At 38.5% G+C, this 15,076-nt stretch overlaps 1 protein-coding gene across 7 annotated transcripts in view; it reads right to left on the bottom strand.

Moving 5' to 3' along the window:
- LYST (lysosomal trafficking regulator) overlaps positions 1-15,076 on the bottom strand; it is a 243,766-nt gene that overhangs the window by 62,240 nt on the left and 166,450 nt on the right. For all 7 annotated transcript variants that reach the window (XM_042961056.1, XM_042961055.1, XM_042961058.1 and 4 more), the window contains 3 exons: positions 10,117-10,308; positions 7,731-7,909; positions 6,132-6,338 (listed from right to left, as the gene is read on the bottom strand). In XM_042961056.1, coding sequence (XP_042816990.1) covers positions 6,132-6,338; positions 7,731-7,909; positions 10,117-10,308 — 578 coding nt within the window. The remainder of the gene's footprint in view (positions 1-6,131; positions 6,339-7,730; positions 7,910-10,116; positions 10,309-15,076) is intronic.

The raw sequence follows: 15,076 nt of genomic DNA, 5'->3' as shown, positions 1-15,076 counted from the left end.
AAGAAAAGAAGGAAAAGAAAAACAAGCAAATGAGCTTTGGCGGAAAATTTTTTGGAGGGGATTTGCTAAAGAAATATAGGAAATAATCTTGGGATAAAGGAAACTATTTCCTAGTTCTCAGAGAAAAAAAATGAACTGGAAGGGAAACTCTCCTCTGAACCTTCAGGTAAGAGAATCATGCTTATTTATTCTTTCTCCTTTGATTTCTGGTTGGTAGAATAGAAGTTGGTGAAACTTCCAGAACAAAACCCGTTTTTGGATTAGCTTATAAGTACTCATTACTCCCTAAGGGACACAAAGGTGAAAAACTCTAAAACCAGTGAGACCTCAGCACTCAGTGGTCTGTGCATGTCCAGAGAAGGGTTGATCTAGGCCAGTCTTTTATGAACTGCCCTATAACCGAAATGAGAATGTTACTCAAGGTAATGACAACTGTCTTTCGTAAACCTACACCTATTTTAAGTGGCCTTCCGTGCTATAGATCTTACACCTAACTGTTACGTGTACACTATGTGTTATTTCAACATTAATTATGCCAACAAGTGAAACATGCAGAATTTTACTTTTTACAAATTTACACTGATACAAATACCACTACATTTGGCTTTATGACATTTTAAACTGTGAACAGTATTAAATGTCAATAAATGAACTTGAGAACTCTTACATCGTGGGTGATATTTAAATTAACACACTGAATCGCATTGTGTCATTTCCCAAAAAACGTAAGATGAACATATGCGATGATGGAAATAGCAAAGCTCATTTTAATGCAACATTTTAATTTAGTCAGGAGACAGCTGCTACCTGACCAAAAGAGAAAAAAGAACAGACACTCTACGAGTAAAAGGCCAGAAGAGTTGGCAAATAAAGAGAAATAGTAAATGGCTAGGCTATTTTCATATGTGTGTCTTAAAGGTAATGCTCTTGATGTAATCTAAAAATAGTTTAGTTCGGGGCACCCGGGTGGCTCGGTCGGTTAAGCATCCGACTTCGGTTCAGGTCATGATCTCACGGTCTGGGAGTTCGAGCCCTGCGTCGGGCTCTGTGCTGACAGCTCAGAGCCTGGAGCCTGTTTCAGATTCTGTGTTTCCCTCTCTCTCTGCCCCTCCCCTGTTCATGCTCTGTCTCTCCCTGTCTCAAAAATAAATAAACATTAAAAAAAATTTTTTTAAATAAAAATAGTTTAGTTCAGTATTCAGTGACATTCTCAAATCACCTTGAAAAACTATAAAAAATGTTTTTATTCATCCTGAATATCCAAAAAAACCACATAATTTTCTTAGACACTTAAGGTGTTTCTAGAATCTCATGCTAACACCTGATCAATAATTTATTGATTGTAGTTCCTGGGTCTAGAAAAGGTGTTATTAGGGATGGATGCAAAAAGGAAAAGTCTTGTTTTCCGAATTTTCAGACCTCAAAATACTGATTTAAGGAAATGAATCTATTAAACACAAATCCTTAGAAAATAATAAAACACTAAAATGTGTGAAAATAAAATTTTCAGGGATGTGTCTAAGAAGGAAGAGCTCTGAATGGACTGAAGAAAGGGGGGAACGTTTTGAAGGTGGGGCAAGGGCGACGGGCATATGGAGAAATTGACAGACGGGTATACAGACGGACAAGGAGAGGAGGGAAGGTCCTTCGTGCTGAGCGGACAGCATGAATAGAGCAGCATGTCAGTAAGGATACATAGGATGGGCAGAGGTGACAAGAGACAAAGATGAGCCGATCTTAAAAGAGGAGGAGCTACAGACTGAGCAGTTAATCAGACTCAAGTAATAACGACAGAAGAGAGGCGCTGGGCTTTAAAAATCAAGCAAATTCCAAATGGAGCTTGTAGGCAGCTCTAACAGGCACAAGAAGGTCCCTAAACACTGTTATGAAACGATCTCTGTGAGGTACTGTTTAAAGGGCAGAAGAGTGTGCATAGTTCGCTATCTTTCTCTGTGTTGAGAAGGGGGGATAATATATACACTGTGTCTGTGTGTACACCCTCTCTGAATGTGCCATGTTTCAGCTTTGATTTTGGAACCAGATAGACATTTCACATAATTAAAAACGAAGTTGAACAAATAAAACCCAATGGAATCCCTAAAAATGGAAAACCAATGGGAAAAAAAAGAACACCACTAGTTAGATGAAGTTGGTGGCATAATCGAATACAGAAAATTATTTGAAGTGCTTTTACAATACCATATTTTCATGGTACACTAAGGACAAGAGAATCATGAAAAATTCTTAATCTGCATTCACTGGGCTTGTTATTAGTGATAATGTTGGTCATCTTATTTTGAAAACGTTATATATACAGAGCAAAAAAGATAGAGCAAGTAAGTGTCCTGATGGCCTCAGGAATCAAGATTATCCACATGAATAAAAGGAAATACAAATATGAAATTCAAGAAAATGTGAAAATATCAGTATGAACTCATGATTCATTTTTCTTTCTAAAATAATATGTATTTCCTAGCTTTGTCCTAGCTGAGAAGAAATGACAACCAAGCAGAAATGAAGGTACTTAGTCCCCAGATTTGTAATTTCTAAAACATTTTTAATGCTATTCTTTTTTTTTTTTTAATTTTTTTCCTTAATGTTTATTTATTTCTGAGACAGAGAGAGACAGAACATGAGCGGGGAAGGGGTAGAGAGAGTGGGAGACACAGAATCAGAAGCAGACTCCAGGCTCTGAGCTGTCAGCACAGAGCACGACATGGGGCTCCAACTCATGAACAGTGAGATCATGACTTGAGCAGAAGCCAGATACTTAACTGACTGAGCCACCCAGGTACCCCTAGATTTGTTATTTCTAAATACCATTATCTCATGAAAAGGAAACAGAGTCTTCTTGGGGAGAAGTCTGCTTCCAGATCTGGGAAGGAATGTGCAAGATGAGTCAGGACATTCTTGTGTTCCAGAAAGCAAAGAAGTTAATCGCATTGACTTGATAAAAATTGAAAAGGCTATGTTAAAAGAACACAACAACTTGAATCTACAGAGGTGTTAATTTGAATATCAAATGGAATAATAACTGGAAAGGTTTGAAACTACTCATAACATGTATGAAAAATACCTGATTTCATAATGACACCTCAAAAATAAAAACAAAGACAAAAACTGGAGGTTGTTAGGGCACCAACTCATTATTCTAAAAATTAATAAACAGGGAAAAGAAACAAGCTTTTACCTGGCCCTTCCGACAGACTACATTTTGGGGTCGCCAAATAGATGATAAGAGAATATCCCTCCTTACAGAAGAATTAGTGCTAAGAGATGCTGGTGGAATGAGAAACCCTGAGAGATCACGATTTTACAACTCCTAACGGAAAAGTGGATCTTGGCAACGATCATCAGTGGCAGCTAAAACTATTAGGTTAAAGATTGAGGGTGAACTTTATAATGAATGGAGCAGGCTGACAACGTCTGGAAAACCAGGGCAACTAGACATTCTCTGTCTCCTGCTATGCTGTAATGGAAAATGCAAAGTACTCTTAATAGTCTTTTAAAAAAACAAACACAAAACCAAATATGAAATCAAGAGCAGGAATCTAGTCAAGCCTCTAAACTGGTATCCTAAAGGATACAATCAGCTAAATCCAGAATATGGGAAATTCTACAAAAATGACCCAGTTTCATTAACACATAAATGACATTTTAAAAAATGGTTGGGGAGGGTAATCACCATGGATTAAAAAGATTTAACATACTTCAAACAAATACTTTATGTGGGCTGGCCTTGTCTGGATCCATAATCCAGCAAACTATTACAAAAATTCTAAGAAAATTGGGAAAATTTAATCACTGAGTATTAGATTATTCGATTAGATTACTGTTAGAATGGATTATCGGATGTGATAAATTAAAAAAAAATTTTTTTTAATGTTTTTTTTTTATTTTGGGAGGGGGGTAGGGGCAGAGAGAGAGAGGGAGACACAGAATCCGAAGCAGGCTCCAGGCTCTGAGCTGTCAGCACCAAGCCCGAAGTGGGGCTCGAACTCACGAACCACAAGATCATGGCCTCAGCAGAAGTCGGACACTTAACCAACTGACCCACCCAGGCGCCCCTTGAGTGTGATAAATTTTTTAAAAGTCCTTATCAATCAGAGATGTAAAGGTAAAGGTATTCACAGGTGAAATGATTTGATACCTGAAATTTATTTCAAAGCACTACAATGAAAAATTAAAGCTCGGCAATGGTCATGCGGGTCTCTGATTTCTCCCAACTTTTAGGTATGTTTGAAAGTTTCCATAATAAACTTAAAAACCAGGTAAAATAATGTGGTCTTGAGGTGGACAGGAGGTTATTGTAAGGATCTGAGCACAAGAGGTGGAAGTTTGAATTAGGATGAGGCGGGAAGAAAACAGTTAAAGACACAACTAAATAAATGACTGGTCTTGGTGATGAAATGGATTCAAGGGAGAGGAAAAACTCAACCGTGGTTCCAAGCTGAACTTCATAAAGACACCACTGACAGAGATGATGTAACAGAAAAGGGGAACGGGGGTGGGGGAAGGAGGACCGTCAACACCCGGGCTGTGTTTTGATGGATGGTAACTCTGTGGAGTATAAAGGCTTGAAGGAACATCACTGCGAATTCTCCACGGAAGGAGACTGTGGGCTGGATGTGCTTTTGCCTTGGGAGAGGGAAGACAATGCCCTGAGGGCACGTGAGAGAATCTTAGCATTAGAAAGACCAGGTAAAAGCACCACTTCAAAACTATAACCTTTTGGTTCTTGATATATGAGTTTCCCAGGTAGTAAAAGGGATACCTGTCTGTATGTAGCATCGATTACTGTATTTATAGGTGTATAATTTAATACAGTAAAGCGTACAGATATTAAGTGTTCATTTCCGAGTTTTGACAACTGCATACATCCATTTAACCACTACCCCAAATAAGATATAGTACATTTTTATTGCCCCAGAAAGTCTCCTAATGCCTCCTTCCAATCAACTCATTCTCCCTCCCCCTTCCTGACAGACACTACTACTGTCCTGAATTCTGTCACATTATCTTCATTTTGCCTGTTCTTGGACTTCATATGAACAGAATCACAGAAATGTGGGCTTTTTTATATTTGGTTGTCCTCTTAGTCCATACAATGTCTTTGAGCTTCATTCATAATGGTAGGTGTATCGTAGTTGGTTTCTTCTTATTGCTGTATAAAGTCTTTTATATAAATATATCACGATTTGGTTATACATTCTCTTGGTGATTGACAAGTTTGCAGCTTTTAGTAAAAAGGCTGACATGAATATTCTTATACAAGTCTTTTTATGGACATATGTTTTAATTTCTCTTAGGTAAATATCTAAAAATGAAATTTTAGGGTCACAGGTTAAATGTATGTTTAATTTTATAAGAAACTGCTGAACAGCTCTTTAAAATGGTTGTACCATTTAAACTCTCCATCTATCACTCTTTAAGTGTTAGAATTTATAGACTGAAATTCTTTTAAGTATGTCAATTTTGATCATTCCAAATGATCAACACATTTTTAAAAATTTTAACTTACTGCAAGTATTTTTGGAAATATACTACATATACTATTGTTTGAGCTACTCCATTTAGATGTTTCATGGATAATATAATGCTTTTAAAAAGAGAACACAAAGAAAACATTTGAAGATTTAGTAACAAACCACAAAGCATCTTTTAAGAGCTTAGATACAGAATTTCTTAATTTAAGCACTGGAATAAGGAATGGGAAGGAAACGGGGAGGTCAGTCTAAGTTTGGCATAGAGTAGCTGAAGAAAGATCTCAGGTGATACTTGTTTGGTAAGAAAACCATATTTAGGCATGAAAATAGTTTAATGTCAGTTCTTGTTTTGAACAATTTTATATTTCACTACTATGGTTTTTTTTAATGTTTATTTTTTGAGAGACAGAGAGAGAGAGAGAGAGAGAGAGCGACAGACAGAACATGAGCAGGGGAGGGGAAGAGAGAGGGAGACACAGAATCCTAAGCAGGCTCCAGGCTCTGAGCTGTCAGCACAGAGCCCAACACGGGTCACAGCCCACGAGATCATGACCTGAGCAGAAGTTGGACGCTCAACCGACTGAGCCACCCAGGCGCCCCTATTTCACCGCTAGTTTTTGCTCACGAAGTACTGAGATAACTTACTTGCAGGGATGGACTAAGACAGTCTCGCAGTATTTCCTGATGATTTGGTTCACGAACTATTTCGAAAATTTGCTTTCTCTCTTGAGAAGAGTGGGCTGGTGACACAATATGGACCAGGAGTCGGCCAAGTTGCATTCTGAAGGTTTCCTTACAAGACCATAAGATTTTAGTCCACTGCTGCTTGGAACCACTGGTTTTACTTGAACCCTTCAAGCAAAACAAGAATGCATTAGGATCAGACTTCCTAAGCAATAATATACTAACCTCTCAGAGCCCTAAAGAAGATCATGGGACATGTTTTTTTGTAGATGTTTTTTTCAGTAGTCAAAATTAGGATGACACATACATCCCTACAAACGGGTGGTTATACTAACATTTATAATAGCAGTGCTCAAAACAGCCAAGAGGTGGAAACAATCCAAATGCCCACCGATGGATGAATGGATAAACAAAACGTAATATAGACATAGAATGAATATTATTAAGCCTTAAAAAGGAATGAAATTCTGACACATGCGTCAACATGAACTTGAAAATACCACGCTCAATGAAATAGCCACACACAAAAGGACAAATATTGTCTGAAATATTGTAACTTATATGAGGTGTCTAGAAAGTTAAATTCATAGAAACAGAAAATTTAACAGTCGTTATCAGGGGCCGGGGGAGGGGTTATGAGGAGCTGTTGTTTAATGGGTACAGAGCAGTTTGGGATAATAAAAAAGTTTCGGAGATGGACAGTGGTAATAATTGCACAATAATGTGAATGCACTTAACACTAATGAATTATACCTTTAAGAATGGTTAAAATAGGAAATTTTATATCACTTGTATTTTTTTAAAAAAGAGAGAGATGGATTAAGAAGCTAAAGTCATTTAAATTACCTAGGGCTTAGACGTTAAAAAAAAAAAAAAAAAAAGAACCATCAAAAGAACAATAGATTGACTGATTTTACAATATGAAAGAGAAAGATTCATTATAAAGAAAATTAAAATACTGAGTAAAACGATCACAAACTGACAACTACATATAAACTGAGCATCAATATGACCATCAATGTTCCTTGACAAGTAACCAGACAAGCTGCTTCAACTGTGGCCCATTGGAGGCTAACCTGATCCTGATCAAATCTCCTCTATCTGGTTTAAAACTGGAATCAGTACATTTCAGAGTTTATTCTGAGTTTTGGAGCTGGCTCTCCAATTACCCCCAGTCCTGAGGGCCCCGGGTAAATCATTTGGCTCTAAATAAAACCTGCAGACACCCCAATCTAGCTTAGATTTAGAGACTGGCAGAATCATGATTTATGAGTTCCGCTAGAATAAGATTGGCTTTCGGTATCTCTAAAGTGTACAGACTGATTTTTCCCCTGGGGTCGAGCGTATGTAGCCCACAGAAACCTAAGCGTGTCAGTGATGAATGGAGCCTGATACTTGTTAGCATCCTCTATACAATTGTGAAGGTGTCAGATATGTGTAAGCCAAGACCTAACCTTCCTAGTAATTCATAATAATATAATAATTCAAGAGTAAGCAGACACATAAAACAGCTACTCCTTTTGTGTAAATGAACATGTCCCATGCAATTAATTTACTTACAATAGACACTTTGAATCCTTCTACCAGGTATGTGAATATCTCCTTCTGAAATGGATTGAAAATGGAAGGCTGTTCCTGATGAACATTTTCTTCAGAAATTTCAGTCTGGGAAACTGAGGTCTTGCTTTGAGTCGCATTTTCTGGAGTACTCAAAATGTCAACAATGTCTGGATTAAACTCTTTGAATTAAAGGAAAAATAAAAAGTTAGATAACTAGCCATTACAAACGGTAAAAATATTCTATGGAATCACCAATTCCATTGTCACTATATAAATGTGCAGCGAGTGTATTAGACGTAGAAGATACAATATTCTAGAGAAAGTAAATTCATCAAAAACAATGTAGAAATTTAAACCTACGTAAGTCATACAATTCTGAACTAAATATTTACTTTACTAATGAAGATGATTTAAACTGTGAAATTATTAAAGCTCCGAGGTTCTTGTACAAACCAAACATAATGACCACGTGATATTTACATTAGTTGGATGTGCAGAGCCATTTCAGTGCATGTGCTATACCATTAAATCTGAGCATGTGATAAAAATGGTACAATTTCAGAGTTTAGCCTGGGATCCGGTTGCCCCAAGTACAAATTGGAAAAGTTAAGAAGAAGAGCCTTATTTGTATGTATTATGCTTTTCTAGCGATGAACAATTACTGTGTTCTTCTTCCTGTTTTCTTGGGGTTACTTGAACATTTTTTTTGAATTCCATTTTGACTTATCGATAGTGCTTTTGAGGGTATCTCTCTGCATGGCTTTTTAGTGGTTACTGTAGGTATTCTGTTTTATAAGTAAATACATAAATCAGTAGCCCCTAGAAAAAAAATGCAAATTGAAACCACAACGTGGTATCACTAGACATCTATCAGAATAGCGAAGATTAAAAATTGTGACAATTCCAAATACTGGTTAAGGGTGTGAAGAAAAATGCATCACTCATACATTGCCGGTGGGAATGTAAAATTTGACAGTCATTCTGAAACATTTGGCAGCTTCTTAACAAAAACACAGCACACAACTTCCCTTATTGCAGGAGAACGGAGACTTACACTCACACAAGAACCTGCATGTAACTGTTTCTAGCAGCTGGCTTTATTTGTGGTAACTAAAAACTGGAAAGCAGCCCTGATGGTCTTTCAGAAGGTGAATGGCTAGGCAAACTCCAGTATGTCTGTACTGTGGAAAACTACTCAGCAAAACAAAGAAGCAACAAACTGCTGATATGTGCAGAAGCCGGGATGACTCTCCAGAGAATCACGCTAAGTGAAAATAGCCAGTCCTAAAAGGCCACATACTGGATGATTCTATTTATGTAAAATTCTTGAAATGATAAAAAATAAATGGAGAAGAGATTAGAGGTTGCCAGGGACTAAGGAAGGGGTAGAGGTGGGAGCAAAGCGGGTGTGGCTATTAAAAAAGCGACAGGGGTGCTGGGTGGCTCAGTAGGTTAAGCATCGAATTCTTGGTTTCTGCTCAGGTCATGATCTTGCGGTTCTTGCTCTTCTCATGGGTTTCAGCTCCACATCGGGCTGAGATTCTCTCTCTCTCTCTCTCTCTCTCTCTCTCTCTCTCTCTTCTCTCTCTCTCTCTCTCTGCCCCTCCCCTGCTCATGCTCTCCCTCCCTCCCTCTCAAAATAAATAAATAAACTTCAAAAAACCCCCACAAAACAAAAGGCAACAGAAGCACTCGCATGTGACAGAAACGTTCACCTTCTTGACTGTATCAATGTCTGTATCCTGGTCATGACGCTCAACTCTAATTTGGCAGAACCCACTGGGGGAACTGGAGAAACGGGATATGGGATCTCTCTGCAATATTTTTAATAATGGTATGTGAATCTACCATTATCTCAAAGAAAAGTTACGAAAATGTATTGGAGGTGCTGTCCTGTTTTAAACTCAATGGTCACTCTAGGCCTGCATTTAACACATTAAGAAGTAGACTTTTATTCAAGACTATTAGTTCCAAATAAATTCTTTAAAAAAATTTGTTTAAAGTTTATTTATTTTTGAGAGAGAGAGAGAGAGAGATCAGAGAGAGAGAGAGAGAGAGAGAGAGAGAGAGAGACTGAGCACGAGTAGGGGAGGGGCAGAGAGGGAGACACCGAATCCAAAACAGGCTCCAGGCTCTGAGCTGTCAGCACAGAGCCTGATGCAGGTCTTGAACCCATGAACCGCAAGATCATGACCTGAGCTGAAGTCGGATGCTTAACCAACTGAGCCACCCGGGCACCCCGCAAATGCATTCTTTTAATAGTGTAAATGTTACGAATGAAAAAATGAATGCTGTTGACAGTTTTGAGACCTCATCAGTTTCCTCTTAAATTATTTCCCTTTTAAGTGCATATGTGAGCAAGCACATATTCATCCTCTAGTCCCACCTTGATAAATAATCCTGTTAACTGCTAAAATGGTGAGCCTCTGTAGTCTCTGAGCAAGCTCTGTCTCAGATGCCTGCACGGGGTTCTCCTGGCTCATTCTCCGTTGCATCATCACATGCAGTTCATCGCTTGCCACTGAGCGCATTTTCATCAGGAGAGAGTCAGTCTGAGCAAGGGGAAATTTTCGAGCACCTTCAAGTATATAAATTAAAAACATCAAATGCCAGAGTTAACAGGGATCAAGGAAATTATTTTTGCTGCAACGTTTTGATTAGTGGACCATGAAATAAATCTTCACTAATACAAAGGAAAGAGCATGATTCAGAGAAAGTGACGTTTCTCCCTCGTTAAAGAAATGCAACAGTACTTCTGATTTCAAAGTCCAAATCAGAATATTGAAGCTAGGGACATAGCTTAGTGGGATGGACATCGTTTGGCAAAGTTTGAGTTTTCTGAAAAACACAAAAGAGTTAGAAGGGTATATGTAGGTAGTTCAGAATGTTCCGACAAAACATTTTCAAATACTGTTGCACTTCCTTGTATTCCAAAATAATCAATAGGTTTTTAAAGCACATCGTGTTTCAGTAAGAACATTACTATTTCCAGATAATTCCCATTGTTGAATTTTATAAAGTAGTTTTGAAAAGCATATATAAGTGAGATAGTGGAAAGCAGTCCAATGAAAGTGAAGAGATCGGAAAGGTGAGTGTAATTCCAGTGCTTTGCTATTGAAATGATTTGGTGCATATGCATCATTTGGAATTTAATCCTACAAAAGCGTTCCCTGAGCAGTATCTCCTCAGATTGAGCAGTTAGGAATGTCATTCCTGCATCATCACTGCACCTGCTCCGAAAGGTACCACACAGGTAGTGGATCCAGGAGGATATGGGGAGAACGAATCTTGATTTAACGGACCGAAGGGGAAAGGCATCGGAAGTTGACCATAGGAACCAAAATGACGTCTTGGTCGGTGAGGAATAATGGAACCCTTCATTGGAATTGAACCTTTGTTTTAAATGATAAAAACATGTATCAATTTCCATAAATAGCTTCCATACACATTACTCACATATGACTAAATTATGATAGGTTTTAACGACTCCTCCTGTAAGATATTTAAATATTTTAATAGCACTTTAGATTGTCCAGTATCTCAGGTACTCAGTATTTATCACTTAATACATGTTGGTGGGTGGGGTTGCATTTGAGACAAAAACAAAGCAAATAAAAAATATTCATATCCAGGATATATTCAAGAGTAATACTGTCAGACTACGTCTTCAGTTTAAGTAGATTCTTCCTGATGTCTACATCTCTGGCAGCTTTCATGCTGTCTAAGCAGCAGATAATCCTAATTCAGAGGCAGAGCAATATACTGAGTAAGAAAATGTGAGGTCTTCACAACTACACACTTGAAAAAGAGGGAGGGCATTTCAGCACCGAGCTGGGGTAGCCTCAAATATACTTCTTTCAAAGCCTCAGTTCCCTCATATGTTAAGATGTAGATTAGAAAGTAAAATAGAGCTCATCTCAAAGGTAGATATTTGTCACTATCTGATATTTTATTAAACGTATTTGTTTACAGGTTTATTGACCATTTTCTACAGTAAAATGTAAGTTCCATGAAAGCAGATAAAATAATACCTGACATGTGGATGGTGCCCAATAAATATTTGATGGTTGAATGAATGGATAAAGAAGGTTGTTCTATGGATTAAATAGTAAATAAAATAATGGATGTAAAACACAATGCCGATCTCATACAAAGCATCAAAAGTTGTTAATGGTTGGTATTGTTACTGATGGCTGAAATATAAAGGAAATTCATTTGTATGTGGATCATAATAACACAATGTATATATTTATATTTATTTCTGACAGTTTATATGTATGTATAGCACTTTAAATAATACCCTAATGCTTATTTCTACCTTCACGAAATAAGGTGATGCGTAAAGTTTCTCATAGTGATAAGCAGACAAGTGGGAAAAAAACATATAAAAGAACGTACATTGCTATGCTGTTTGTAATAGCAAAAACAAGTAAAAAGTAAAGTAAAGGGATCAAGGGATTAAACAGTAAAGTAACACAAAGTTGTTAATAAACACAAAGTTATTTAAACACAAAGTTGTTTAATAAAAAGTAAAGGGATCAAAGGGATTACTGTAAGACAAGTAAAAAAAAAGAGAAACTTTTGGTTTATTGATAAAGATTAGGAAACAATTGATGGCAAATCAATATAATAGATTATTATGTGTTCATTAAACATAAAGAGTATTTTTATTATATGGGAAGATGTCTATAAACACATTAATTAGAAACAGAAGGTAGAGTCCGATACCATTTAGTGACATCTCTCTCTCTCATCTATACCAAAAAAAGATACAAAGGCTAAGGAATTTGAGATCTGTTAACTGGGTAGTTGGAACCATTGAGGCTGTTGAGCAAGATAATGGCACACGAGCCAGGCTGTAGAAAGATTAATCTGGCAATCAAAGAGTATCTAAGAGTATGAGAACTTAAAATCTACATATGACGAAATGCTGCTGAAGAAGCTTCGGTCCCATGCCGTGGATATCCTGGCGCCGACAGTCTGAGGAGACCTGTCGATGACCAGCGCAGGGGGTGTGTGGCCAGAACAAGCTGCAGCTGCCGGCTGTCCCCACGAGCCCTGCTGGAGGTGGGGGGGTGGCCGTGGGGCTGGGGTGTCACATTCTCAGCAGTGTGCAGTAAATGCTAAGTGGGTCTATTTAGGAAAAAACCATCTCCCCAAAACATTGACCACTAATGAGAACAGCTTGCTTCAAATCTTGGAAGGAACAGCTTATTATATCTCAATGATGGACATGACGGCAGTATAAATCCTTCTTAGTAACTTAGCATCGTGAGCGGATAGACCTAAATAGGCTGTTATAACCATGCTGCTCCAAGGCACAGGAGCTCTGGTATCTTGCAGCTTTTGTACCTACGGCGTACAAAGCCAATACCCTTTTGACTGAGAATGAAGAAATAAAACACAGTCTTTCCCAAATATCTGTGTAGAACAGTGCGGAAGGAATTACAAAGCAACAGCATAACACATATAAAGTGGTATTTTTCAACTGGATTCAGAGACAGGATTTAAATAAGGGCCGTAGTCAAACCAGGAAGAATTGGTGGGAGAAACCCACAAGAGATGGTCCTAGAAACACGACAGGGCTGGAATGAGCGGATGTGCTGTAGGACACGGAGGGAGGAGTGTGGGTGCTCCTGTTCCAGCAGGAACTTATTCCAGTGCTTCTATAAAATACAGGAACTGGTCTGGTGCACTTTTAAGGTCTTTTTTTTTTTTAATCAAGCTCGAACTCTGTAGGGCTCTACAAACCTCATGCGGCTTACAGCAACTGCATTTACTCAGATACAGCGACAAATTTAAGCTCAGGATAAGAGACCAGAGGAGTCAGGAAAAAAAGGAGAGTAAGGTTTAAAGAAAGGACTAAAAGTCCGTCATGCACTTTAACAGGACTCACACAGACAAAAAATAAAAAAGGACAGGCTTGGAGTTCCGCAGGGCTCTGAGGCTCAAGGTGATAAAAATTCTGGTATCAAAAGAGAGAGATGACAGACTGTTAGAGAAATCACAGAACAAAGAGAGAACAGCAAGAGCGCTGCTGTGGCAGCCCTGGCGTGAGCCGATCAAAAATGAAACCACAGATCTAGGTACAAAAGCGCAGAAGAAATGGACATGGGAATGAGAAACGTCGGCAGGAAAGAAACGGCTCCTGTGACTCAACGATACTGGCAACAGAGCATTTTCCTGTATCAAAGGGGGGTGAATTCCATCTCAGCAGTCACTGACTATCTAAGGAACCCTGCAACGGAAAGATGGTTCGAAAGCCATCTTCTGGCATGTGGTCAGCTGAGCATGACTGCTAGACTTGGTGAAAGGCAGAATGCTACCTAGACAAGAGAGGAGGTCAGTTCAAGAGGAGAGGCTGAGTTCAGATGTCACATTAAAGAAGGATGTACAGGGGCAATAAAGTTGTGTGGCTGTCTTAGAAGTTTTAGTTACATAGCTTATATTTAGCATAATCTAAACATACTACTGCAAAAAAATGTATATTTAATAGCTTTTCTCTACAAATGAGTTTTTCACATGGTTGTAAAATTTCGCATAGCACTGAACAAAACAAAGTTGTTTAATACAGGTAGAAGAAAGATTTGGATTTAATTTAAAAAAATTTTTTTAATGTTTACTTTTGAGAGAGCGAGAGAGACAGAGTGTGAGTGGGGGAGGGGAAGAGAGAGAGGGAGACACAGAATCCGAAGCAGTATCCAGGCTCTGAGCTGTCAGCACAGAGCCTGACGTGGGGCTCAAACCCACAAACTGCGAGATTATGACCTGCACCAAAGTCAGACACTCAACCTACTGAGCCACCCAGGCTCCCCTGATTTCGATTTAATTTAAAGGCCCTTAAGATTGTAAGGGTGATTAAACTTCAAACAAATTACCAACTACTCTGGGGATACGCGTGTGCGTTTGTGTGTGTATATACATGCTGTATATCTGTATCCATCCATATATATGTATGTGTATACGTGCATGTGTGTATAGATCCTATGTGTGCGTGGGGAGGTGTTTATACTGTTTATACTGTCTTTCCGGATCGTGTGCATAAACGTCACAGAAGATTTTGCGGGAAAAATAAGGAAGGCTAACGATATTGACACTTGCCGATATGTGCTAAATCACAGCAAGTCCTGATGTCACATGCACTCTACCCACACCCGAGCCACCGTCTTCTCCCGTCTGGACCCCTGCAGTAGCCTCCTACCTGGACCCCTACATTTCTTGCTCTCCGCTAACCCACTCTCTACACACAAGCCAGAGCGGTCTTTACAAAATGGAAACCTGCTTATGTTAGAACTCCCCCTTAGGATAAGATCGTTAACGCGGCCTATATGATTATCTATGCACTG

This window comes from Panthera tigris, chromosome D2 (assembly GCF_018350195.1).
Source record: "Panthera tigris isolate Pti1 chromosome D2, P.tigris_Pti1_mat1.1, whole genome shotgun sequence".
Lineage (NCBI taxonomy): Eukaryota > Metazoa > Chordata > Mammalia > Carnivora > Felidae > Panthera > Panthera tigris.
Note: the sequence above shows the minus strand (reverse complement) of the source record. Positions and strands in the feature narration are given on the sequence as shown.